The following is a 27,960-nucleotide window of genomic DNA, read 5'->3' as shown; positions in this document are numbered from 1 at the left end:
TAACAAACACACTTCCCAGAGTGATATATGTCCTCAAAATGGATGAAGAGATGGGAGCTCTGTGTTTGACTATGTGAAACAATACAAATGTAGCTCGTTTGATTCTCATTTCATAGGATGGATCTATTATAGAGGACCTGTGTTGGGAAGAAACCTGTGGGCATATTTAACAGGCTGAACCTGAAAAACACTGATTAATAATAATCTAAATGGACATTATATAGCCATTAATTGTGATGATGGTTAAAAAAAGGTACCACAATGTGATAGTAGAATGGCATCTACTACATGTCCCATCTGTCATAATAACATTATGTGTAAAAATAGCTATTTGCCCTTTTCTTGTGGGTGAATAGGCATGAAGAGGAGGAGGGACATTTGGGACACTTGGATCACTGACAAAGAAAAAGTTAAAACTTAGTGGGCCTACATTCCTGAGAATTTGGGAATTTGTTGTGGTTGGTTACGGGAAGCGCTACGGAAAACTCAAATCAAAGTCTGTTTAGGAGTAGACCAAAGTCTACTCATATGATCTAGGCCTGGAGGAATTACCATTTTCGGGGTACCAAATTTATTTCCTAATTATACTAAAGCAGTTAGTACTCAATGGCAACATGTCTGGTGTTGGCCCACTCGAAATGAGAGCCTTAGAGGAATTAGGAGCTGGGCTATGAGTAACTGGCCAGGCAGATTTGTTTTTAATGAGGAAAGACCTACAAATGAAAAAGACCTACTAACATGAATAGGGTGCCTTAAAGGCATCCTATTCCAGGAGTAAAGACAAAAGTGGCAAGATACTTGAAGTAATAACACAGTGCTCACAAAATGAATCTTTTAATTACAGCATACACTAAGACAACATGCCCAAATCAACCCGGCAATGAGAAGGGAACAAGCTTAAGTGTTAATATAAGCTAGGTTAATAGATACCTTAATTCAAATGGAGTCTAAGGCATCCCAAGCCCTGTGGCCAGGAATTCCCATAGCAGAAATCCAGGGTATGCATTTGTGGGAGACTTATGGGCCCTGTAGTCTATGGAAAATATTAACTAGAAGATGCAACCTGTTGAGGTGCTCTTTACCAGCTTCAGCACCCCAAATGATGGCTAACCATTCTTTCCCTATAGTGTAGTTTGTGAGTACTGGACAAACCTTAAATATTATAGTGCTTCCTGTGGTAGATAAATGGGTTCTGTTGCAGGACTCTTCTCACTGGCACCAGTATCTGTCAAACCATGTAACCTGAGAGAAGAAATCTGGCTATGTACTCGAGATGTTCTGAATCCTGAAAAAACAGATATGGTCTCTGATTTATACTCCTATGAGGAATAATACATGGTATATGGGAAAAGGTAGATTGGGTTGGGAGGGACAAATTGATAACACCACTATTTTGTCTGATTTATACTGTAGCTACAATGGTATTGTTATAAGGTATAATATGGAGTCATAAGTAAAATTAACACTGTAGATACTAATAGTGATCTAATATATTGGGAGATTGAGTTAAAGCCTTCTCAGGATCTTATTCCCTATGCAGCAGAACTGGTCTGATGAATACTTACAGCTGATTAATGAAAGATTATGATTCTTAATAATTCAGACAATATATGCCAAAAAGAACAGATAGCTATAGATCTGAGAAGCAAAAGAATTGTATGGGGCTTCCCTGGTGGTGCAGTGGTTGAGAGTCCGCCTGCCTTTGCAGGGGACACGGGTTCGTGCCCCGGTCCGGGAAGATCCCACATGCCGCGGAGCGGCTGGGCCTGTGAGCCATGGCCGCTGGGCCTGCGTGTCTGGAGCCTGTGCTCCGCAACGGGAGAGGCCACAACAGTGAGAGGCCCGCGTACCGCAAAAAAAAAAGAAAAAAGAAAAAAGAATTGTACGGTTAGCACAAAAACAGGAGAAAGTATAAGTGGAAGGTTCAGCTGTCTGTTTAAATCTATACCAACACCATATTTTGTAGATATTGTAAATGGATTCAGCATGTGCACTTTGTCTATCTCATTGTATGACATTGTAAGGCAAGTAACTGTTATCAAACTAAGGATTTATTTTATTAGAAAAAGCCTTGACAATGGGTCGGGGGGTGTGAACTGTTAATTCCTAGAATTAGCTTGAGCTGTTTTGCTACATTTCTGCATGGCACTACTTTGGTCAAGGCATGGCATGAAACATACTGATTAAAAGTGTTGTGAGGGCAATGAAGCAAATGAAAAGATGCTCAATATCACTAACCATTAGGGAACTGCAAATCAAAACCACAATCAGCTCAGCCATAAAAAAGAAATAATTCTGCCATTTGCAGCAACAGGGATGGAAGGCATTAATTATGCTAATTGAAATAAGTCAGACAAAGACAAATACTGTATGATATCACTTATATGTGGAATCTAATAAATACAGCAAATTAGTGAATATAACAAAAAAGAAGCAGATTCATAGATACAGAGAACAAACTAGTGGTTACTAGTGGGGAGAGGGAGGGAAGGGGGCAATATAGGGATCAGGGAGTAGGGGGTACAAACTACTGGGTGTAAGACAGTCTACAAGGATGTATTGTAGGAATATAGCTAATATTTTGTAATAACTGTAAATGGAGTATAACCTTTAAAAATTGTATTAAAAAAACACAGATACCCCTTCATACCCATTAGGATTGCTATTATTAAAAAAAAAAAAAACCCAGAATGTCATAGATATGGAGAAATTAGAACCCTTATGAATTGCTGAACACAGTATGGTGGTTCCTCAAAAAATTAAACAAAGAATTAACATTTGATCCAGCAATTCCACTTCTGGGTATATATTCAAAATAAATGAAAGTCAGGTCTTAACCAGATATTTTTACTGCAACGTTCAGAGTAGAATTATTCATAACAGCCTAAAGATGCAAACAACCCAAATGACCATCAATGGATGAATGGATAACAGAACACTGTATATACATACAATGGAATATTATTTAGTCTTAAAAGGCAATTCTAATATATGCTACAACATGGATGAATCCTGAAGACATTATGATAAGTGAAATAGTTAGAAACAAAAGGACAAATATTGTATGACTACACTTATATGAGTTGCCTAGAGTAGTCAAATTCATAGAGACAGAAAGTAGAACGGTGGTTACTAGGGGCTACAAGAAGGGGGAATGAGGAGTTACTCCCTACTGGGCACAGAGTTTCAGCATGAAACCACGAAAAAGTTCTTGAGATGTACAGTCATGGTGATGGTACAACAATGTGAAAGTATTTAATGACACCAAACTGTACACTTAAAATGGCTAAAATGGTGAATTTTATTTTATATATATATATATATATTTCACCACAATAAAAACAAAGTATTGCAAGAAATTTCAGGTCAGTACAGTTTGTGTCAGCCTGTCAGTATTGATAACAGTGAGATTAAAGGTTTATACTTGGTCTCTGTCAGAGCTCTGTTACCTAGCAGGAATATGCCAATGAGACCAAAACCCAAAACTCCCTAGCTGAGATTCTATCTGGGGCTCCCTGGTTCCCAGGTGTTCTATACATGCATCTGTGGTTCCTGAGCCACAGAGAAAATGCACCTTGCCCGGTCCTTACTGAGTGAGGACAATAGGAGTCTGCACCCAGCTTCTCTGGACCTGGCTGTGAGACAGCCATTGGGTGTGACAAGTATTCTTAAATTAATGCTGTTGCTATACCGTACCCTTCTCCTGTAATAAACTGCAGATTTGTAAGCACTGTCATTTTAGGTCCTACGAATCTTCTTTAACAAACTCTAACTGCTGCTATTTTTGTAGATATGGTAAAGAAAGGAAATAAAATGAATTAATTTATGTTGTTGCAAGGAGAAACAACTAAGATCATGGGTAAGAGATACAAGAGGGATATTTGATATGCCTTGCAAGGTACTGAGCAAGTCTCTAGACACATTCAGTAAACATCGAAGCAGAAGCTAAATGTCCGTGTGCCATGAGATTATTACATTGGGTACACAACCTCAAGGTGCCCACTGAACCCTAAGAGCTGAGATTTTTTATTTGGAAAGAACTTTTTCAGTAGGAGCCATACCTGTGATGTCAGCTTCCCAGCAATGTGCATTCGTTCAATTTCTGCAGGAGATTTGATCAGCCTGAGATGCTGTACCAGCTGCTGCACAGCCCGAACCTTGTTCTTGCTCCTGGCTTTGACCTCTGCCAACTGCTGCATGTAGTCACAGTGGAGCTGAATGTGAGGGGGCCTCATCCAGTCATACCACAGTGTATGTGTCTCAGCTTAAAACAGATTTAAAATAAAACAGCAACAAGAAATACCACTGTCATAATGACTTGAACAAGAGTCAAAACTATAAAATATGTAGTATAGAACTCTAAAGGGTTGAACACAAACTCTCAGGACCGAAGTAATTGAAGGATTGGATCGTAAATCATTGGAAAGGCCATTCCCTGAAAATAGCAAGATATTCTGAGACTGAACACACAGCTTTTTCTGCCCTCAAACTTCAGTGTTTTGAATAAAGATGATAGATGAGACTAAAGCTTTACTCAAGCTTTGATTTTATTATTTATTAACTGTTAAAGAACAATTATGACAATTGTTCTCCACACAACTGAGCTAGAGGCATCATTAAATAACTAAACACAAAAGGACAGAAAAAAGTACTCAGCTCATGACCTTATGGTTAAAGTGTTCCATCACTCACAAACAATCTCAGTATTGGTGAAAGGAGCTCTCATAGTTGATAATACATGCTAATCCACACTTACCCAGGAAATCCTTCCTTTTCCATCTGCCATGTATTCTCATTACAGACAACCAGAGTTCACCATTTCACTTTAGAGACCCAAGGAAATGGTCAATTTTTGCCTGAGATATAAGATGAGGCTCATTATGAAAATCTTTTCCACTTACATCAGGTCTCTATTTGTTCCTTTCTTTTTTTTTCTGACAGAAATCTATGAGTAGGGGCTTCCCTGGTGGCGTAGTGGTTAAGAATCCACTTGCCAATGCAGGGGACACAGGTTCGAGCCCTGGTCTGGGAAGATCCCACATGCCGCGAAGCAACTAAGCCCGTGCGCCACAACGACAGAAATCTATGAGTAGGGGCTTCCCTGGTGGCGTAGTGGTTAAGAATCCACTTGCCAATGCAGGGGACACAGGTTCGAGCCCTGGTCTGGGCAGATCCCACATGCCGCGAAGCAACTAAGCCGGTGCGCCACAACTACTGAGCCTGTGCTCTAGAGCCCGTGAGCCACAACTACTGAGCCCACATGCCACAACTACTGGAGCTCGTGTGCCTAGAGCCCGTGCTCCGCAACAAGAGAAGCCACCACGATGAGAAGCCCGCGCGCTGCAATGAAGAGTAGGCCCCGCTCGACGCAACTAAAGAAAGCCCGTGCGCAGCAACAGACCCAACACAGCCAAAAATAAATAAACAATTAAATAAATAAAATAACAGTAATAATAAAAAAGAAACCTATGAGTAGTATTCATGACAATCTAAGTCTGAAGGTGTGTTTGTATGTTTCATACAATGGACTTTGGGACCGAAGAGGGAAAAAATCCTAAAAATTTTGATCGGATATGTATCAGTGGTACAATCTGCTAAATATTTTCACTTTAAAATAAAAGTGATTTTAAATGTAGATTACATGTAAAACTCTAATCTTATTTTCAATAGAAATTTAATTGTTGTAATTTTTTTTTTTTTTTTTGGTATGCGGGCGTTCCTGTGTAGTGGCCTCTCCTGTTGCGGAGCACAGGCTCCGGACGCGCAGGCTCAGCGGCCATGGCTCACGGGCCCAGCCGCTCCGCGGCATGTGGGATCCTCCCGGACCGGGGCACGAACCCGGTTCCCCTGCATCGGCAGGCGGACGCGCAACCACTGCGCCACCAGGGAAGCCCTAATTGTTGTAATTTTTAAAAAGTAAAACAACCATGACCATCTGCTGTCAGCTTATAAAATCACAGACCAACCTTTTTAGGTTTTTAAACTTTCAATCTATTATCACTGGAAACAATTTTGAAATTCTCTTTTAGAGACTGACTTCAGAAATGTTTATAAACCTTACAAGAATATCAGACTAAAATTTTACGATCATACATTATTTTGTCTAAAATCAAGTATTTTCCAACTTGATCATCTATCTTTTATTTATCAAATTTGGCTCTAAGTGACTTTTGGACACTTCAAAAAATAAAATGCTTACTAGAGCTGTAGATTTGTAAGAATCACTAAGGATAGTTTATAATGCAGTGTACATTCTGAAAAGTTCCAGAAAAGGAATCCCAAAACATTCTGAGCGATCATAATTTCACCAGAATAAGCGTAGAGAAAGTGACTATTTCAAGGGGCATGAATTCAACCGGGTACACGAACCACCTGAGAATCTTGTTAAGATGCAGATCCTGATTTAGTAGGTATGGAGTGGGGGCTGCAGATTTTACATTTCCAGTATCTATTATTCATTTGTAATCCTATAATGCATCACCAGGTGATTCTGATGCTGGTGATGAACAAATCATTCTTTGAGAATACTGCCCTTTTTTGAAGAGTTGGCAAAAGCAGTAAGATAAGTAGTAATGAAAGGTCAATAGACTGGTCAGTAATCTTGAAAAGCAGCCCATGCTCATCCTCCACTTTAAAATTCTCTGTCTGGGATTTCAAACTAGAACAGTTAAAAGTCTCTGTGAATGAATGATCCAATGAAGATTTAGCAAATGAATAAATGAAATCTTTAAAGTCTTGTGGAAAAGATTTATATTCTTTTCATGGTGCCCAGGGCAATGCTGCTATGATAATTATTTTAGGAAATGAAGAACTTTGTCTCAACAGGCAAGGAAGGTCTTAGTCCCAATCTGGCCTATGATTTGACTTCTGCTCCCATTTGTTACCTTTCAGTTTTGGTACAAGATGTTGAAATTCTTCCAGCGTATAGGCTTCATCCACTCCAGTTAGAGCTATTGCTCCATCAGTACCAGATCGGGGGCCATCCCAAAGTTCTCGACTGGGATCTCTCTGAGGCACAAAAAGTATGGCCTTGTGTGCTGGTAACTGCTTGCCGGGGAGGCTCTGAAGGACCAGAATGCTATCAGGCTCTTGGAATCCACACAGGTACAGGAAATTGTTGTCTTGGTGGAAAGTATAGGGGATATCATTGCTCATATAGTATGTAGGGTTGGACAGCAGTACCACTGTGTGGTCTGTACCACTCTGCCCTTGTGCTTCCTTGTGGATCAGAGATATTAGTTTGTGTCTGCGAAGTGCATATTCCACCTGGGATAGTCCTGGCGTCACCTCCCCTAGAAATGACAAATAACAGTGATGCTTTGCATTTCTGTAGTGCCAAAGTACTTAAGATAGCTTAATATTAGATGGAGACACCCAAGTTCATTTCTTCAATTTATGCCCAATCTCCTCATAGCACATGGCAAATTAAGGAGACAACCCAGGTTTCAAATTTCTATTCCACTGCAAAAATTTGGAAGAAATGATAATTACACGTGGTCCTGCCTGAAAACTGGGATCATGACCCCTTAAGATCTCTTCCAGCTCTTTGGTTCGTTCTTTTACTCATTCAATCAAATACTTACTAAACATTATTATATGGAAGGCATTGTTAGGCAAATAATCCAAGTTGCCCTGAAGTTTCAATATACAAGGTGAGGAGAAGGACCAGATTTTCTGTATAAGACTTCCCCAAAAGAATGTAAGCTCCTCAAAGACATCGATTTTTGTCTGTTTGCTCAACGTTATATTCCCAGGGCCTAGAATAACAACTGGAATATAGTAGGCATTTGATAATTGTCAAATGAGCTATAGTATTTTTAGAGTTTAAGGCCAAAAGCTTTCCCCAATTTCAAGAGCTAGAATAAATTTCTCCTTCTGAATTTCCAAGGCATAATAATATCTTTCTAACAGGGCTTTTCACTTTCTACCTTGTATTAACAGTGAGCTGGGTATACATAACCTCTTTGACGGTCAGAACCATCTTCGTATCCTTCAAAACTCTAGTAATATTATCCACCTCTTGGGGCTGTCATGAGAATCAAATTTGATAAAGCATGTGGTTCTTAAGGATTTGAAGACATCCTAGAAAATCTTTTGAAAGCTATGGATGTATTCTGTTTACTAAACGGCATGTAGGCACACACAAACATTTTTTTAAAAATTTATTTAATTTATTTTATTTTTGGCTGCGTTGGGTCTTCATTGCTGCATGCAGGCTTTCTCTAGTTGTGGCGAGCAGCAGGGCTACTCTTCGTTTTGGTGCGCAGGCTTCTCATTGCGGTGGCTTCTCTTGTTGAGGAGCACGGACTCTAGGCACGCGGGTTTCAGTAGTTGCGATACACGGGCTTAGTTGCTCTGCAGCAAGTAGGATCTTCCTGGACCAGGGCTCGAACTAGTGGCCCCTGCATTGGCAGGCGGATTCTTAACCACTGCGCCACCAGGGAAGCCCAAATACAAACTTTTGACATACAATTTCAAGAGTCTCAGATTCCTGTAAGCGCACGCAAAAAACCCATATTAAGAACCCCAGTGGGACCTCCCTGGTGGTCCAGTGGTTAAGAATCTGCCTTCCAATGCAGGGGATGTGGGTTCGATCCCTGGTTGGGGAACTAAGATCCTACATGCCGCGGGGCAACTAAGCCCACAAGCTGCAACTACTGAGCCCGTGCACCACAACTACAGAGCCCATGTGCTCTGGAGCCCGCACGCCACACTAGAGAGAAGCCCTCGCACCACAACTAGAGAGAAGCCTGCATGCCGCAAAGAAGATCCTGTGTGCCGCAACTAAGACCCAATGCAGCCAAAAATAAATAAACAAACAAATATATATATAAAAAAAGAAACTTTCTTATGAAGTGTTATGTGTTAGTTCTTTTTTTTGGTTTTTCTCCTTTTATTTATTTTTTAAACATCTTTATTGGAGTATAATAGCTTTACAATGTTGTGTTAGTTGCTGCTGTGTAACAAAGTGAATCAGCTATATGTATACATATATCCCCATATCCCCTCCCTCTTGCATCTCCCTCCCACCCTCCCTATCCCACCCCTCTAGGAGGACACAAAGCACTGAGCTGATCTCCCTGAGCTATGTAGATGCTTCCCACTGGCTATCTATTTTACATTTGGTAGTGTATATATGTCAATGCTACTCTCTCACTTCGTCCCAGCTTACCCTTCCCCATCTCTGTGTCCTCATGTCCATTCTCTACGTCTGCGTCTTTATTCCTCTTCTGCCCCTAGGTTCTTCAGAACCTTTTTTTTAAGATTCCATATATATGTGTTAGTATACGGTATTTGTTTTTCTCTTTCTGACTTACTTCACTCTGTATGACAGTCTCTAGGTCCATCCACCTCACTGCAAATAACTCAGTTTCGTTTCTTTTTATGGCTGAGTAACATTCCATTGTATATATGTGCCACATCTTCTTTATCCATTCATCTATTGATGGACAATTAGGTTGCTTCCATGTCCTGGCTATTGTAATATGTGTTAGTTCTTAATACTAGTACCTAGCAGACTGCCTGGCTGCTAGCCCAGTGATGACTGGGTGAATGCTTCACTTCTGAAATGGAAATTATGCCTGCTTTCACTTTAGGTTCCCAAACAAAAGAACTACTAAAACAATTACTCACAAAAGCTGTATCCTTAAGCCTACACTTAACAATAATAATAGGGCTTCCCTGGTGGCGCAGTGGTTGAGAGTCCACCTGCCGATGCAGGGGACACGGGTTCGTGCCCCGGTCCGGGAAGATCCCACATGCCACGGAGCGGCTGGGCCAGTGAGCCATGGCCACTGAGCCTGCGCGTCCGGAGCGTCCGGAGCCTGGGCTCCGCAACGGGAGAGGCCACAACAGTGAGAGGCCTGCGTACCGCAAAAAACCAAGCAAACAAAAAACAAAAACAATAATAATAGTAAAACAACATCTAATGCTTATTGAACGCTTACTACGTGTCTGTACTATTCTAATTATTTACATGTATCAACTTATTTTATCTTTACAATGACTCTGTGATGTGGGGAACCATTATTATTCCATGTGGTAGCCAGTCTCCACATGCAAGTATAGGAAGATAGCCATGAAACGCTGCTGTGTAAGAAAGTTAAATAAGAAGATGGACAATATGTTCTCATTATGTTTAAGAAAAACAAAGGCAAGAGAAAAAAGAACTTAGAAAAGAATCAGAATTTTTATAGTGGTAACCTATGGAGAGTGACATAAACTGAAATTTTCTATTTAACATGATTTATTATTTGAATTGTTTCAATGAGTATATACTCTTATAATTAAAGTCCCAAATAAAGAGAAAACGAGGTTAAAAAAGGGAAACCATGGACAGTCCACTCCATACTCATAACCTACAATGGTTCTTTATCATCTGTCAGATCAAATTCATACTCTTAAGCCACTTTAACATTTACATTTAAATGTAACATTTTAATGTTCCCTACCAGGTGACTCCAACTTATCTGGCCAACTTTTTTTGGTAACAGCTTTACTGAGATATTTTCATACCATACAATTTGCCCACTTACAAGTGTACAATTCAATGATTTTTGGTATACTCACAGATTTGTGCAACCATTACCCTAAACAATTTTAGAGTATTTCATCACTCCAAAAAGAAATCCCATGCCAATAAATAGTCACTCCCTGTTTCCTCCGAATCCAATCCAGCCCTTGACAACCACTAATCTATTTTCTGCCTCTCTGGGTTTGTCTATAGTACAGATTTCATATAAATGAAATCACACAAGATGTGGCCTTTGGTGACATGGCCAACTTTTTTCTTATCATTCCCCCAATTATTCTGAAATTAATTCCTTCTATATCTTACATAAGTCCAACCTGTTACCTTGCTTACAATGTGTCCCCTTTCTAAAATTTCTTCTCCCTCCAAAGCAATTCCACTCAAGACTTGGAGCTCAATATACGTTTGCTTTTAGACCCTTCTGATTCAAAAGGCTTTCTTGATTAGCCCAGATCATGTTGATTTGTTCCTTTAAATTACATGTTTTTTAAAGTCAACTATTTCATTTTCATATACACATCTTACAGTTGGGTATAAATGTAATCATATCATACTCTTTCAATAGTTAAACACTTTTCCCCCATTCTTCATTGTTTGAGACCTCACTCCCCTTCCCTCCTTCTACCCACATTAGAACCACCCCCATATTTGTAATTTAGTATGTATCCTTTCCTATTTTTCTCAATACTCATATAATCACACACACATATACCTGCATTTATGGTTTTTTGAGTCACTAGTGTTTTACAAAAATGGGATACCACACAGTCTTGTGTTTATGTTGCCTTTCTAACACAACAATACGTCATAGAAGTCCCTCCCACCAACTCATTTAGCATAGCTTCAACACATTCTGCTTGATGTCTCCATATTATTTCTTGGGGGAATGTATCGTAACTTCCTGATCCATTTCCATACTGGTGGGCATTCATATTATTTTCAGCTTTTTGCTGCAATAATGAACATCTTTATACTTATATACATAGGGTACTTTTAAATGCCCTATGTACTGTTGCTTTATTTCTGTGGGACAGTCCCAGGAGAGAAATTAGTGGATCAAAGTCCTTCGAGTTTTCTTAGTACTCATGTTCAGTACATGCAACTCAGCTGTTTATGATTACTTTGGAACTGTCTAGTTGTTTTACCTATGCATAGTTTATCTCTCCAGAAAATTCTGTAGTTGTATCCCATTAATAATTTTTTATTTAACTTTTATTTACCTACAATAGAAAAATTTACATTTTTATTAATGAAATTGGTAAGAAACAAAAGAGATAAATTAGAGAGGGCCGTATAGGCCAGGCAAAGCAACAGTGTTGGTCCTAGAAAAGCTCACATCACATTTCTTTCTCTGAGGATTGAGTTGGCTAAGAGTCCCCTAGGTCTCTAGGGCAGAATATCGAACTTTGTACCAGAGCCCAAGAACAGCTTAACTATTTATCTCCCTGATAATTATTCATGTTAAGTCTGACACTGTTACTCAATATTGGAAATTTCCTAATTTACCCAAGCAGCAAATACTCTTTTCTAAAAGCAGAGGCTGGTTATAATTGGTGTATTATCCAACTTTTCCTTTTAGTCATTTTACTTGGTCCCTATCCTGTGTTTTGCTTTTGGTCATTTCGCAGCTATGGTCCATGTAATAAAACTAAATTTAAAAAATCAGTTCATTGTGTTTTTAAAAAAACTTTGGAAATAAGAAGAAAATTCACAATATTAATGATCTTAATTAATCAATGTGTTATCTCTCATTTTCATTAATAACAGAGTATACATATATGTATATTAGGAAGTAACTTCTGAAAAAAAGATAAAATTATTTAAAAATCAAGGCAGGATTGCAAAACCATCTTTTTCACCCTTCAAAGCATTCCTCGTGGCTGAATCTAATTTCATACAAATGACTATATGAGAAATATTTATTTAAAACACTGACTACATTTTCCCAAGCTTACTAATTGTAAATACTATAGAGTGACCATTAACTATATGCTTCCAAACTTCTGAAATTTCAAAGAACTCTTCATCACAACAGAAAAATTACCCAAGGAAAAACACACCTTATCAACTGAAGGAGGGAAAAAAAGTGTGACAAAGCAATGAACTTCAACCCTAGAGGTAAACCTGGCAGTTGTTATGGCCTTTGATCATAGAACTAACCATTATAGTTGATCTAGCCTGACTTTCTTCAGATGAAACTGTATCTGAATAGACATTCTGGTAACTTTGTCCAATTGTAAAGTATTAAGAAGCAAAGTCAGTATTTTATCATGTGGAGTCAATTAAGGATAGAAGGGCTACTCTAACAAGTTATTTAATCAATCAAATGCCTAGATGTCACAATCTGGACTCTGTAAATAGCAAAGTCTCACAATCAAACCTGAGACTGTGCAGCCAAGAAGAAAAGCTCTTCCAGGACATCTAGGATTGGGCCTCTCAAGAGAATAAGAAAAATGTTCTTCATATTTTATCAGCCAGGCAGAAAACCCAGAGAGGAAAAGTTTTATGAAGACTGAAAATGGATGGAAAGATGCAAGTCTTTGCTACAATCTAGGTATGTATTTTAATTATTTCCTGAAACTAACTAGGTTAGAATTTTAAAGTGGCCTGAAGCAGTCTCCTTGAATTCTGTTTAATATTAGGTAGGTTTTTTTTTTTTTTTTTTTGCGGTACGCGGGCCTCTCACTGTTGTGGCCTCTCCTGTTGCGAAGCACGGGCTCCGGACGGGCAGGCTCAGCAGCCATGGCTCACGGGCCCAGCCGCTCCGCGGCATGTGGGATCCTCCCGGACCGGGGCACGAACCCGTGTCCCCTGCATCGGCCGGCGGACTCTCAACTACTGCGCCACCAGGGAACCCCTTAGGTAGTTTTTATTGTATATAAGGAAGTAGTGCATAAAATGATCTATTATTATGTAGTTGGAAAATGGGGGTAAAGAAAAAGCTAATAAACATTTCCTTTATAAAGTAAAACACAGACCTCTCTGAAAAAATGAAATGATCAAATAAATAATTTAAAAATACTCTCAATGGATTTTATTTGCATATACTGAGCAAAACAAGCCAGACAGAAAGGGTTCATACTGTATGATTCCACTTACATGAAACTCAAGAACAGGCAAAACAATCATGTTGATAGAAACTAGAGCAGTGGTTAAGGATGGAGGTGGGGACTGACTAGAAGGGTATGAGGGGACTTTCTGGGGTGACAGAAATGCTCTATATCTTGAATGGGGTATGGGTTATATTGGTGTACCTTTGTCGAAACTCACTGAATTGCATATTTAAGATCTGTGCAATTCACCTAACGTAAATTTTACATTAAAAAAAAAAAGTACAGCTGGCCCTCCATATCCATAGGTTCTGCATCTGGGGATTCAACCAACCACAGATCAAAAATATTTGGAAAAAAAATTCCAGAAAGTCACAAAATGCAAAACTTCTATTTGCTGTGCGTGAGCAGCTTTATCATGTGGAGTCAATTAAGGATAGAAGGGCTACTCTAACAAGTTATTTAATCAATCAAATGCCTAGATGTCACAATCTGGACTCTGTAAATAGCAAAGTCTCACAATCAAACCTGAGACTGTGCAGCCAAGAAGAAAAGCTCTTCCAGGACATCTAGGATTGGGCCTCTCAAGAGAATAAGAAAAATGTTCTTCATATTTTATCAGCCAGGCAGAAAACCCAGAGAGGAAAAGTTTTATGAAGACTGAAAATGGATGGAAAGATGCAAGTCTTTGCTACAATCTAGGTATGTATTTTAATTATTTCCTGAAACTAACTAGGTTAGAATTTTAAAGTGGCCTGAAGCAGTCTCCTTGAATTCTGTTTAATATTAGGTAGGTTTTTTTTTTTTTTTTTTTGCGGTACGCGGGCCTCTCACTGTTGTGGCCTCTCCTGTTGCGAAGCACGGGCTCCGGACGGGCAGGCTCAGCAGCCATGGCTCACGGGCCCAGCCGCTCCGCGGCATGTGGGATCCTCCCGGACCGGGGCACGAACCCGTGTCCCCTGCATCGGCCGGCGGACTCTCAACTACTGCGCCACCAGGGAACCCCTTAGGTAGTTTTTATTGTATATAAGGAAGTAGTGCATAAAATGATCTATTATTATGTAGTTGGAAAATGGGGGTAAAGAAAAAGCTAATAAACATTTCCTTTATAAAGTAAAACACAGACCTCTCTGAAAAAATGAAATGATCAAATAAATAATTTAAAAATACTCTCAATGGATTTTATTTGCATATACTGAGCAAAACAAGCCAGACAGAAAGGGTTCATACTGTATGATTCCACTTACATGAAACTCAAGAACAGGCAAAACAATCATGTTGATAGAAACTAGAGCAGTGGTTAAGGATGGAGGTGGGGACTGACTAGAAGGGTATGAGGGGACTTTCTGGGGTGACAGAAATGCTCTATATCTTGAATGGGGTATGGGTTATATTGGTGTACCTTTGTCGAAACTCACTGAATTGCATATTTAAGATCTGTGCAATTCACCTAACGTAAATTTTACATTAAAAAAAAAAAGTACAGCTGGCCCTCCATATCCATAGGTTCTGCATCTGGGGATTCAACCAACCACAGATCAAAAATATTTGGAAAAAAAATTCCAGAAAGTCACAAAATGCAAAACTTCTATTTGCTGTGCGTGAGCAGCTATTTACATAGCATTTACATTGTATTAGGTATTATAAGTAATCTAGAGATGGTTTATAGTATATGGGAGGGTGTGCATGTATTACAGTCATATCCTATGCCATTTTATGTAAGGGACTTAAGCACCTGCAGATTTTGGCATCTGAGAGGGTCCTGGAACCAATTCCCTAAGGATACCAAGGGATGACTATACCACTCTCTAAAGCTGAAATAACTTTTACACCAAGAATTCTCTCACTTGAATTTCTTCTTACCAAAAATATTATAGCAAAAAAAAGACTTAAAAAAACCACCCATATAGTATTCTTTGGCATGGGTGTTACGTGCTGTTTTGTGGTTAAGTGTGGACTCAGACTTTTGCTGAGTTGGAATTCTGGCTTACCAACCTACTGAGTGACTTGCGGAGAGCTACCAAACTGTTCTGTGCCTGTGTCCTCATCTGTAAAGTGGAGATAATAATAACACCCATTTCACAAAGTTGTCAGGAGTATTTAATAAGTTAATGAAATACTTAGAACAGTTAGCACTATATAAATATTAGTTATAATTATTACCACAATAAATAATTTACACTTGAAGAGGTTGTCATCCTGGTAATACAAAGCCAGGTAGGATCTTGAAAGAGTAAAATTTATAGGGATGACCATTATCCCTATCAAAGTAATTATTTACATGAAAGCCCTGAATTATCTGGTTTTCTCAAACAATGACAAGAATGAGTTTCAAGTGATTCAGGAGCTTTTTTTTTTTTTTTTTAAATTTTGTTTATTTTTGTTGCAGAGCACAGGTACTAGGCATGCAGGCTTTAGTAGTTGTGGCGGTTAGATAAGGGTATAGTGGCTCACGGGCCCAGCCTCTCCGCGGCATGTGGGATCTTCCCAGACCGGGGCACGAACCCATGTCCCCTGCATTGGCAGGCGGACTCTCAACCACTGTGCCACCAGGGAAGCCCAGGAGCTTTTTATTATTCAGTTTTTTAGAAGATTCCTGATTCTTTCCTGGGGTAGATTCTTGCTAATCTTTACCTCAGAGAATTTCTTGATATGAATGAGAAATATGCACAAAGGTTAAAGTGAGAAACAGACAAGTCATATATTTTTAATGTACCAGTATTTAAACCACATGAAAATTATTACATTTCAAAATTTTCTTTCTTCTCTCAGTAATAAAAAGAGAAATATTCTATAATTCTGCACTGGATGGCAATTTATGGCATCTCTATAAGCTAGCTATCAGTATAATGGTACCTTGAAATAAGTAGTCAACATGTATCATACATATGGGTTAAATATACATTTATTCACCTATAAACATATATGTAAAGACTCCAATCTTTACTCTGCATTAAAATCTAATTCAGAAGATGAAGATTAGAGGAAATTGTATAATCAATATGAATATATATTATTTTTAAAATTCCATAAGTACAAAGGGAGTGAGAAAAGAAAATACATTACTTCATAAAAACAGGTTGACTTCACGGTGAAATATCTATGGAAAAAGTAGGCCTAAATTTAATAACTCTAGAATACAAAACTTTAGATTACTACTCTGCTTATCAGGTGAAATCTATAAAATGTGTTTTGAAATGGCCAGATAAATGTGAAGTCATCATTCAGTAAATGTTTGATGGTGGTGATTTAAGAACTGAGTGTTTGGGGATGAGGACACCAGAGAGGCATGGGGAGGGCACACTCTGCTTCAAAACATGGCCTGTGGCTAAAGATCTAGCTTGCCTTCCTAAGTTGGAGGCATCTCATGCACCCAAGAGGAGTGAGTGAGTACCCATTAGGCTAGCGGTGTGCATCAGAAACACCCAGGTAGCTCTTCAAAACTCAAAGTCTAAGCCCTTCCCTTGAGATTCTGATTCAGCAAGTCTATGGGATCCTGACTTGTACGTATATTTTGAAAAAGCTCACCCAATGGTCTAGGCAGATTCAAACCACTTTCAATTTCTGTCATTTCTTGGACATATATTTAAATCTTTTAAATAGTATAAAAATCTCATCCCATCAAAATAAATCTTTATCTTTTAGATGTTATTAAAGTCAACCATATTTAACAAAACTTAAAACAAACCAAAAAAATACACCTCTTGCTTAAGGCAGAACTACAACTAAACTATCACTAAACTAAAGATGGATACCTAAGTGATTTTGAAACTTTTACGGGAAGAAGATTTGGGAATTATTATCTATAACCCACTCTAGAACCAATCTTTTCATCATTTTAAATATTATACTTGACAATAACTATACAGTCTCAGCCACTGTTTTGATGATAAGGGACAAAAAAGCGTATGGTAAAAGCATTCCCTCAAATTGTGACCCACACAATTTGATTATTTCCCAATGAATCTATTCACTGCTGTAGTTGAAAGAAAACCAAGAAGCGGTTCTGGATATGTCAGACAAGTCCTTGTGACAAGCCTAACTCTCTTTTTTTTTTTTTTTTGCGGTACGCGGGCCTCTCACTGTTGTGGCCTCTCCCGTTGCGGAGCACAGGCTCCGGACGCGCAGGCTCAGTGGCCATGGCTCACGGGCCCAGCCGCTCCGCGGCATGTGGGATCTTCCCAGACCGGGGCACGAACCCGTGTCCCCTGCATCGGCAGGCGGACTCTCAACCACTGCGCCACCAGGGAAGCCCAAGCCTAACTCTTTGCATAGCCCTTTCTTAAGCTCCAAACTATATCACATATTCCAAAATTAATTCTGCTTAGAAACATAAAAATGTTAGAAATATAGGTTTTCGGAAATAATGCTTAATTAGGAACTAATTCTTCCTATTCCCTGGAAGGGAGCTGTTTATGGAGCTGAACACCTTGCAATGTCAGGGAACTACGTAAGTGTCTTTCTATACAGATACTATAAAAAGTAGATTCATGGTTCATAATAGTATATAGCTCAGAATGCCACCTGCCTTCTCACTTTTCTTCCTGGGTGATAATAAGTGGAGGGCATATTAATGATCGAGGAGGATGAGCTGACATTTTCTGTTTCTACAGACATGGTCCTTAACACAGAGATGGCAATGTCATAGGAAGAGGAAATAGTCTACAATGCTCAGATTTCTTTAAGCAAAGGATAAGTTTTAAAAATCAGTAAGAGGACTTGGGGGAGTGAATCTGACTCTTTATATCCATCTAAAGCAGTAGTAAGCACAGCCAGCATAGAACTCCTTTATCTCCCATGTCATTCTGCTGAATACCTTCCAAGTTACTGTTGCTTCAGGAACTTGGGTAGGTATGGCCGAAAGAAATCCAGGGAAATTCAAAATTCAGAAGGTGTTGACCCAGTAATTTCACCTCTAAGAATTTTTTTTTTTTGTCTGCGCCACACCTTGCAGGATCTTAGTTCCTTGGCCAGGGATTGAACCCAGGCCACCACAGTGAAAGCACTGAGTCCTAACCACTGGACTGCCACGGAATTCCCACTAAGAATTTATTTTAAGGAAATAGTTGATCAGTATATAGAGTGTGTATACATGTACACACAATTCTAAATAAGAAATAAGTCTAGAAAGATACATATACTAAAATCTCCACAGCGGTTATCCCTGAATGGTGGGATTATGAGTAATTTTTCTTTAAAAAAATCATGCTTATCTGTATTCTCTAATTTGTCTATCATATATATGGAACTTGTATAATAATTAGGAAAGGGACTGAGATATTTTCCAAAAGTTTAAAGTATTGGCAAGTACTGGGGAAATATGCCAAACATGAAACCTTTTGGAGCAAACCACATAATAGAAACATACTTTTAAACCCCAAACTAACAAACTGACCTAGGCTTTGTAAAAGAGATTTTTAAAAAAGTATTAAATGCCTCTTAATTTTTTCTTAATAATTGACTCTTCCTCCACCCCACAATTATTTGAACACTTCTGTAAGTTTTGCTTCTCTACGTGGAGAAAGATAAGTGATTAACACTTTGGATATCTTATATCTGGTGGTTTCTTTAACACTGATAATTCTCTTTTAAAATTCTATCTACTTCTATCCCCTCTCACTTACCCCAATCCCTATTGTACAGGAGAATAAAAATTATGATAGGTATTCCTTTTCCCCCATAGTTTATATGAACTTGTATGTGTGTATTTATCTACATTCACTTTTTACATAGTTAACAAGCACATAACACAAATAACAGTCTAGATACAGAGGCCATCATCTTGACAGTATGATTACTAGTTTCAAGACCTGGAAAATGCAGCTCACCATGTAAAAGTATCTCACCACGAGAAATCAGTAATTTTCAAAGCTGGTAAAACTTAGTATTAAATTGAAGCTACAGGTAGGTTGATTGGATGGAGAAATACTTAAATTAATACCAACTGTATTGCTATTAATCTTACCTTACAGCTTTGAAAAACTCTGATTTCCTGTGTGTTTCAGTGGTGAGCTGCATTTCCTGCGTCTCAGCCGACTTCCCAGCAGGAATTCCAGTCTGATGAAGAATCAGCAAAAGGAAGCCCTCACTGAGAGACACACTGGTATCATTCACTGAGTGGAGACAGTGAAAGAGCAACATATTTCCAAAGGCAATTTAGATTATTAATATATATGCTTACACAGTAAATACAGATTTAACTTCCCATGGCAGAAGCAACAATTAATCTCCCTTGAAAACCTGACTGCTTTTTCTATAAAGCATTTGGTTTTACCCTGCCTACCTCTTTGGGATGATATTCATTCATCATAGTTCATCCCTTAACTGTCTTTAAAAAAACAAAACAAAACAAAAAACCTTAGATATGAATTTGAACAATAGTGATGACACATCTTCCAGCAGCAACACTGGAATATTAAAGTAGAAAAAAAAAAATTAGTGAAGTAAACCTTTATCAACTTTTTGCATCACGTTTATCACTGTTATCACTTCTCAAAGCTGTGACAATCACATCTGGAAATCTTGTGTAACCTATATAAAAATATTTTTCTTAATATTGAAATGAGCACTTAATGCTTTCAAGAAAAATGTTTCCTAAAATGTCTTTAACACAGTAGTTCACAAGGGATCAATAGTTAGAACACAATTCTAGACACCATGTTTTAGAAATTAACAGAACTTTTCTTTAAAAACATCTCGAAATACATACTTTTCACTGATACTTCTGAATTATAAGGCTAATCGTATTTATTGCTCTAGATGGTGCTGTCTATACTGTACTATTAGCCACATGTAGCTGTTTAAATTTAAATTAATTAAAATAAAATTTAAAAAAATTTAGTTCCTCAGTTGCACTAGCAACATTTTAAGTGCACAGTAGCCACTTGTGCATAGTGGCTACTGTATTGGACAGCACAGCTTTAGAACATTCCCACTGCTGCAAAAATTCTGTTGGATAGCACAGTTCTAGACAAAGCCCCTAAAGAGAGAGACAGTCATTACAGTTAAAAGGCCTTACCTGGTCTGAGGAGGTGTGGGTGTGTAAAGGGGCTGGGCTGGCCTAAGTATCGGTTTGGAATCCTCCTCTCTGGGATGGGCTGCAGGGAGTACCTTCGCTGTGAACATGACATGCATCCTGAAGGAGAGATAAAGAGGATGAAATGGAACAGTGTACCTAGAAAGTCCCCACAGTATATACACATTTATCTACCTCCAGCAGTAGGATGCTTTAGAAAAATGCAAATTAGTATCTCCTTCAGTATTTATATGGCCCTTCCTCTGGGCCAGCCAGAAGCCTGTGTTGGGCCTTAGGGATACAGAAATAAGATCATCTTTACCTTTAGTGACTTTAGTCTACTGGAATATAACAGAGGTATATATACATACAGTATGATTAACGTATGAATAGGAGCTATGGGAACAGAAGAAAGACAACAAACAAAAGCAGGGGAGGAGGTAGGAAGTATTTCATTGAGGTAGTGTTATGCTGTGTCCTAAAATTCAGAAAAGGAGAATTAACATTTTTATTGAGAATATATGAAGTTTGAGAAAATATGCACATCCTATCTCATTTAATCTTGGAATGTTAGAGCCAGTGAAATAATGTCTGAAAAATGCTTAATCATATTTAGCCCATAAGAAGCAATATTATTAGCATTCATTCAGCAAGATTTATTAAGTGTGTGATTGGCACATGCTGGGAAAGACACAAGAATAACACAAGACTATCTGTCCTGGTCTGCAAAGAACATACAGTCTAGTGGAGATGAGACAGAGCAATACTACATGGTGAATGCAGTGGTGGATTCATACACAAGGTTTTTGAGAGCACAAAAACCAACACAATGCTGTGGGACAGGTACAATGACGATAGGACACAGTGATCTGGGGAACAGAGAAGCACACAAAAGGCGCTTGTGTGGGACTGCAGAAGTAGGTGATGCCTACTCTGAGTAGGAATTAGTCAGTGAAAGTGACAAGGGGAGCTGAAGGTATCATGAATGAGATTATGAAAGGGAGGGCATAGAAAGCACCACATTCACATGTGCCCATGTGTGTGTGTAGAGGGAAAAGGGATAGAAAGAGAATTTCAGGTCGGTGTTGCTGCTGGTGGGAGAGGAAAAGATCAGCAAGGTAAGGATCAGACCATTGAAGGCTTTGTACACCAAACTAAGGAATTAGATTTTTAACTGTTACGTGAGGTAGGCATTATCATTGCCCTTTTTTTTTTTTTTTTTTACAAAAAAGGAATCAGAGAAGTAACTTGTGCCATGTTACACAGTTAGTACTAGGGAAGCTGGGATTCAAACTCAGTTTTATTTAACTTCAAAATCTTTGCTCTTATCCCTTCCACTCTGCCACTCAGTAAGTCTTCTCTGCTAAATCCCAACAATACAATTAGTACCGTACAATCTCCCTGTGAACATACAATCACTACAACAGCAAAACGTGGTAAGTCTGGATCAAGTTAAAGGTTTTAGTAGGGATTATAAAGTATGAATGACAGTGTATGTATTTGAAGAGTTAAGAAGTCTTAAACATTAACTCTGAATTAAATTTACAGAGGGATACTGAGAAAAATTATAGCTTCTTGAATGATTAAAAAGACAGAGAAAATGGTACAGGTTTCCAGGCAGTATGAAAATACAGTTAAGAATAGTGGGAAATGAGAAAAAGGACAAAATATTAAACAAGTATTTCCTGGAATCTGCCTTTAGAAAATGTACAGGGGCTTCCCTGGTGGCGCAGTGGTTGAGAGCCCGCCTGCCGATGCAGGGGATACAGATTCGTGCCCGGGTCCGGGAAGATCCCACGTGCCGCGGAGCGGCTGGGCCCGTGAGCCATGGCCGCTGAGCCTGCGCGTCTGGAGCCTGTGCTCCGCAACGGGAGAGGCCACAACAGTGAGAGGCCCTCGTAACGCAATAAAAAAAAAATGTACAGAATACATATTAATTAAGGAATATGCCCAGTCTACACAGGTTGAAAGCTTAACAAAGATGAGGCAAGCAATTTACAAAAATACAGAGAAACTCGCTAAGTGACACCACAGGGAAGCAATCAACAAAGTCCAGACTGTGAGAGACACCACCAGATAAACAACTCAGCTTTTTCCACATAAATTCCAAGGTAGGTAGGGGTGGTAAGATATGGAAGGGGGAATCTATAGATTAAGTAAGCCTTAAAAGACATTATCATCCAACTGTAATATGTGAACCTTAACTGGATCCCGATTCAAGCAACAAACTGTAAAACAAATACATTATTACATTTATGAGATCACTGGAAATTGGGACAGTAATTGCATATTTGATGGTATTACGGAAGTAATATTTGTTTTAACGTGTGATAATGGTGTTGTGATTATGTTAAAAAGGAAGAAACTTATCTTTTAGAGATATAAATTGAAATATTTACAGATGAATTGATATGATCTCAGGTTTGTCTCAAAATAATATGGGGGTGGCGTGGATTGCAGAGAGGATGAATGGGGTTTGAATGAAACAAGACTGGCCATGAGTTGATAATTATTGAAGCTGGGTGATGGGTACATCAGAGTTCATTAGACTACTCTACTTGTGTATATGTTTGAAATTTTTCATAATAAAAAAGTTGAAAAAAAAAGAAAGATGAAGCGACCATAGAGAAAAATGAAGGAAATAAGTATGTACTCTGGAAGGCAATCTAAGACAAAGAATTAAAGGCAGCATGGTATGGTAGAAAAAAGTGCTAGTTCTAGTTTAATTCTGCTATCTACGTGATCTTGGCATATTACATAACTCCTCTGCACTTATTTCTTCACCTGTGAAATAAAGCCATTAGATTAGGTAGTGGCTTTCAAATTTTTAAAACCAAGACCCACAGTAAGAAATATATTTTACACAGTAACCTAGTATATACAGACATATATATGTATAATGTATATAGAAATTTCACTAAATACTATTCTTTCTGTGACTGTTATTTTTGCTGCCCTGTTCCATTAAAAATAAGCTTGCCTCAGTGCACTAAAATGATTTTATTACTGCAATGTCTTGAATGGTGGCCCCCAGAAGATATATCCACATCCTAATCTCTAGAACCTGTGACTGTTAATTGGAAAAAGGGTTTTTGCAGATGTAATTAAGGAACTTGAGATGAACGGATCATCCTGCATTATCTGGGTTGATCCTAAATCCAATGACATGTGTCCTTGTAAGAGAAATGCACAGGGAGAATTGAGACAGAAGAGGAGGAAGCAATGTAACCATGGAGGCAGAAACAGGAGAGATGTGGCCACAAGCCAAGGAATATGTATAGCTACCAGAAGCTGGAAGATGGGAAGAATGGATTCTCTCCTAGTGCCCCTGGAAGGAGTGTAGCCCTGCTGACACATGATCTCGGGCTTCTGGCCTCCAGAACTGTGAGACAATACATTTCTGTTGTTTTAAGCAGACATGTTCGTGGTAATCTGTTATGGTAGCCTCAGGACTAATACAATGACTTACTAAGGTTGAAATAAATATGTCAAGTGCTTGAATATTTTTTCATAGTTCACAAATTCTTCATTTTTTCAAACCAAAACATGGAACAACTGAGAAGTTATTAAAGCTCAGTAACCCAGAGGTCATATTATGCAAGGGGCATGCTGTGGCCATAAACAACAGCTCCCACTGGTTTATAAGGCACTGTTTGAGGCTTCCAGAAAAATATAGGGGAAATAGTACAGAGGGTTAAGGATGGTCTGCTACGACTCTGGACTAGCTCCGTGTGGAAGGTCTAGTCCCTACCCCAACCCCATAATGACATCATAAGGCAGCTCTCCGTGACATAAGCTTGTAACTCTGCTTGCCATATAATCAGTATCCTAATGTGTCCTAGCAGTGGTCCATGGTAATAACATTGTTTTCAATGTAAAAATGTGCCTATCTGCAGTCACTGCCTTTACCACCATCACCAGCAGAGCCTACGCTGAGAGGAAACCACAGTTCTCACTACCCTGAGCACCCCTTTCCAACCATCTGTTACAATATGGTGGATTACTATGAAGTTCTAGAATTGCAGAGATATACTTCACCTGAGGAAATTAAAAAGGCTTATCGAAAAGTGGCACTTAAATGGCACACTGATAAAAATACAGAAAATAAAGAAGCCGAGAGAAAATTCAAAGAAGTAGCTAAGGCATATGACGTATTATCAAATGATGAAAAATGGGACATTTATGATAAACATGGCAAAGAAGGATTAAATGGTGGAGGCAGAAGTCATTTTGATGATTCTTTTGAGTATGGCTTCACATTCCATAAACCAGATGATGTCTTTAAAGAAATTTTTCGTAAAAGGGACCCATTTTCATTTCATTTCTTTGAAGACCTTTTAAATAATCCAAGAAGCTCCTATGGAAGCAGAAACAGAGGTGAAAGATCCTTTTTCTCTACATCCAGTGAATATCCAGCTTTCGAGAGATTTTCTTCATATGACACAGGATATATACCATGTGGTTCACTGGGCCATGAGGGCCTTAATTCATTCTCTTCCCTGACATTTGATGTCAGTGGGATGGGCAACTACATATCTGTTACAACTTCAGGTAAAATTGTTAATGGCAGAAATACCTTCAGGTAAAATTGTTAATGGCAGAAATACCAATACAAAGAGAATTATTGAGAATGATCAAGAAAGAGACAAAGACGATGGTGAGTTGAAGTCCTTTCTTTTAAATGGTATGGCAGATGAAGAGAGCTTTGCTGAAGAATGCAGTTGGAGAAGACGGTCATTCAACAATTATTCACCAAAGTCCTGCAGCCCCAAACATGTATCTCAATATACTTTTGCAACTGGAATCCCTCTATTTTCTCAGCAGGATTCAAAGAAGGTGGTAAGAGGAAAAAAAAGAAGCATAAAGAGGTACAGAAGAAGAAGAAGTCAACTAAAAGGAATCATTAAATTGACTCCTCAGACACATTATGTTCATATAACATTTGAACACAACTCTTTAGGTGTTTCTTTTTTTAAATTTTATTTTATTTATATTTTTATACAGCAGGTTCTTATTAGTTATCCATTTTATACATATTAGTGTATATATGTCAATCCAATTCATCACACCATCTTTGTGTGTTTCTGTTAGAGTTTTGCAGATATTTGTTTAATACCACACTAAGATTACGTTTTTAACGTATTTAGCAGGACTATAAACATCTGCTGAGTGGCTCTTTGGATTAGGTATGTTAGAAAAAGATGAATTTGTGGCAACAGTGATATTAAGAATTTAGAAAACAGCAAAGATTAATGAGTTTTGAAATGTTAGCTAAGGTAGCCAGGAAAAAGATCTAAATGAAATGAAGGAGTTAGCCATGTGGATATTTGGTCAAAGAAGATTCCAGGCAGCAGGACTAGCAAGTGAAATGCCCCTAAAGCAGACTGTGTAAGGTGTGTTTGAGGAACATGGAGATCCGTGTGGCCAGTTATGAGAGCAAGTAGATGAAGTAAGAAAGGTAACAAGACCAGATTATGCAGGGACTGCTAGATCACAGTATGAACTATGTTATAATTGTCAGACAGGAAGCCAACAGAGGCTTTGAGCAGAAGAGTGACATAATCTGACATACTTAAACAGGCCTACGCTGGTTGCCGTCATTAAAAACAGACTCTAAGCAAGCAGGAGTAAAAGCAGGGAAATGCAGGCTACTGCCACAATCCAGGCCAGAGACTGCAGTAGCTTGGCCAGGGTGGTGGAGGCGGTGGTGGTAAAGAGAGATCAGACTCTGGATATATTCTAAAGGTAGGGCCAAACAGAATTTGCTGACAGACTGGATGTGGGGTATGACAGAAGTCAGGATTTTTGGCCTTAGTAACTGAAAGAAGAGAAGTGCCATTAATCTGAGATAGGCCTGGAGGTGTTAAATTTGGATGTGCTACATTCAAGGTACCCGAATTTATTAAGCAACAAAAAAAGAATTTCCTACATTGACTTGCATCCTGCATGCTCCCTGTCATTGAATTCTTTCTTTTTTTTTTAACAAAAATATCTTATTGATCATATTAATCTTTTATCTTAGAAATATAATTACTATAAATTTTAATGTGACTAAAAGATGGGAGCAAATAATCTAGTACCACTTAAAACCCATCACCTTTTGAAAAACATAGTTCAGTGATATATAGCAATGCAACAAATTTGGAAACCAGAAAAAATTCTAGGATCGACTATTTTTAAATGACTGCTAGAATAAAGCATGAGCTCTTGTTTTGTTTGAGTTTTAGCTGGTAGGTGGGTGGGAAGGAAAGTTCATTTATTCTACAGGAGAGACTGGGGACAATTAGCATTTAATGCTTATTTGCAGGAAATAAAATCATAAAAGCTCAGAGTATTTTAAATGCTACTTATATAAAATGTGACATTTAGTAGAATTTATTTATTTGTTACACATGTGGGACTAATCAGACTTAGAAAAAAATGCAATTTTTCAACAAAAGCAAAAACCAGTGTCTCTGAAAATTTGAGAATGCAATAACATGCCCTCTGGTCCATTTTTTATTTTATTCTTAACAGATAACTAAAAATTCAGATTTAATCTTATTCAATAACTTAAAATTATTCGTTTCCTACTGCCTAGAGGAAAAAGCTCAATGTTGCTTAACATAGTATACAAGGCACTCCACCAGCCAGACACCAGCTTTCTTCCCAACTTGACTTTCTATCATGTGTCTTCTTACACATCTCATGCTTGAGCACAACTTTTCCCAAACTGTGTTCAAAGGGATACCAGTTCAAGACTCACCGGAGAAAAAGGGCTCCATGGTCAAATACATTTTGCAAATTAATGCCAAAGACATTTCCCTCTTACAGACATGGAAATAGTCTATTATGAGCACTATAAAATGCAGCATTCCCCATACTTATTTGACCACAGAACCCTTTTGGTGTAACAGCTATTAACATGCCCAGCAACATATTTCAAAAAAGCTCCAGGCTTACTAATGATGCAAAGCTTTGTACCAGTCATTCTGTTTCAGAGTTCTGGGCCTTTGCATTCATTCTCTCTGCCAGGATGGCTCCATCACTCTAGTTGGCTTGGTGAATTTAAGCTTTCTTTCAAGTCTCAACTCTCCTAACCTTTGAAGTCACACCCATGTTTCCTCTTTGCCCCTCTCTGCCCCCAGAAAATATCAACACTTTTTCCTTCTCCCCACTAGTATGTTACATTACAATTACTTGCTTTTTTGTCCGTCTCGCATGATGGTAGAAATTTTTTTTGTGTGCTTAGTTCTCCTATGTGGTGCTCAATTAATGTTAATAGAATTAACTGCAAACAGGCTTTTAAAAATTTTCTACTTATTTTTTTTATTTTTTTGCGTTACGCGGGCCTCTCACTGTTGTGGCCTCTCCCGTTGCGGAGC

General features: G+C 38.5%; 2 protein-coding genes across 2 annotated transcripts in view; one reads left to right on the top strand and one right to left on the bottom strand.

Moving 5' to 3' along the window:
• The window catches only part of XPNPEP3 (X-prolyl aminopeptidase 3), a 61,331-nt gene that overhangs the window by 30,859 nt on the left and 2,512 nt on the right, over nucleotides 1-27,960 (bottom strand). The window contains exons 2-4 of the mRNA XM_007099922.3: nucleotides 20,600-20,716; nucleotides 6,885-7,292; nucleotides 4,062-4,264 (exon numbers count right to left, since the gene is read on the bottom strand). Of these exons, the coding sequence (XP_007099984.1) occupies nucleotides 4,062-4,264; nucleotides 6,885-7,292; nucleotides 20,600-20,716 (728 nt within the window). The remainder of the gene's footprint in view (nucleotides 1-4,061; nucleotides 4,265-6,884; nucleotides 7,293-20,599; nucleotides 20,717-27,960) is intronic.
• DNAJB7 (DnaJ heat shock protein family (Hsp40) member B7) lies at nucleotides 24,589-25,548 on the top strand. The gene is given in 3 exon segments (XM_007099921.3): nucleotides 24,589-25,147; nucleotides 25,179-25,391; nucleotides 25,394-25,548. Coding segments are annotated over 3 exon segments (882 nt in total). The 3' UTR covers nucleotides 25,504-25,548.

This window comes from Physeter macrocephalus, chromosome 6 (assembly GCF_002837175.3).
Source record: "Physeter macrocephalus isolate SW-GA chromosome 6, ASM283717v5, whole genome shotgun sequence".
NCBI lineage: Eukaryota > Metazoa > Chordata > Mammalia > Artiodactyla > Physeteridae > Physeter > Physeter macrocephalus.
This window is presented reverse-complemented; position numbering and strand designations above follow the sequence as displayed.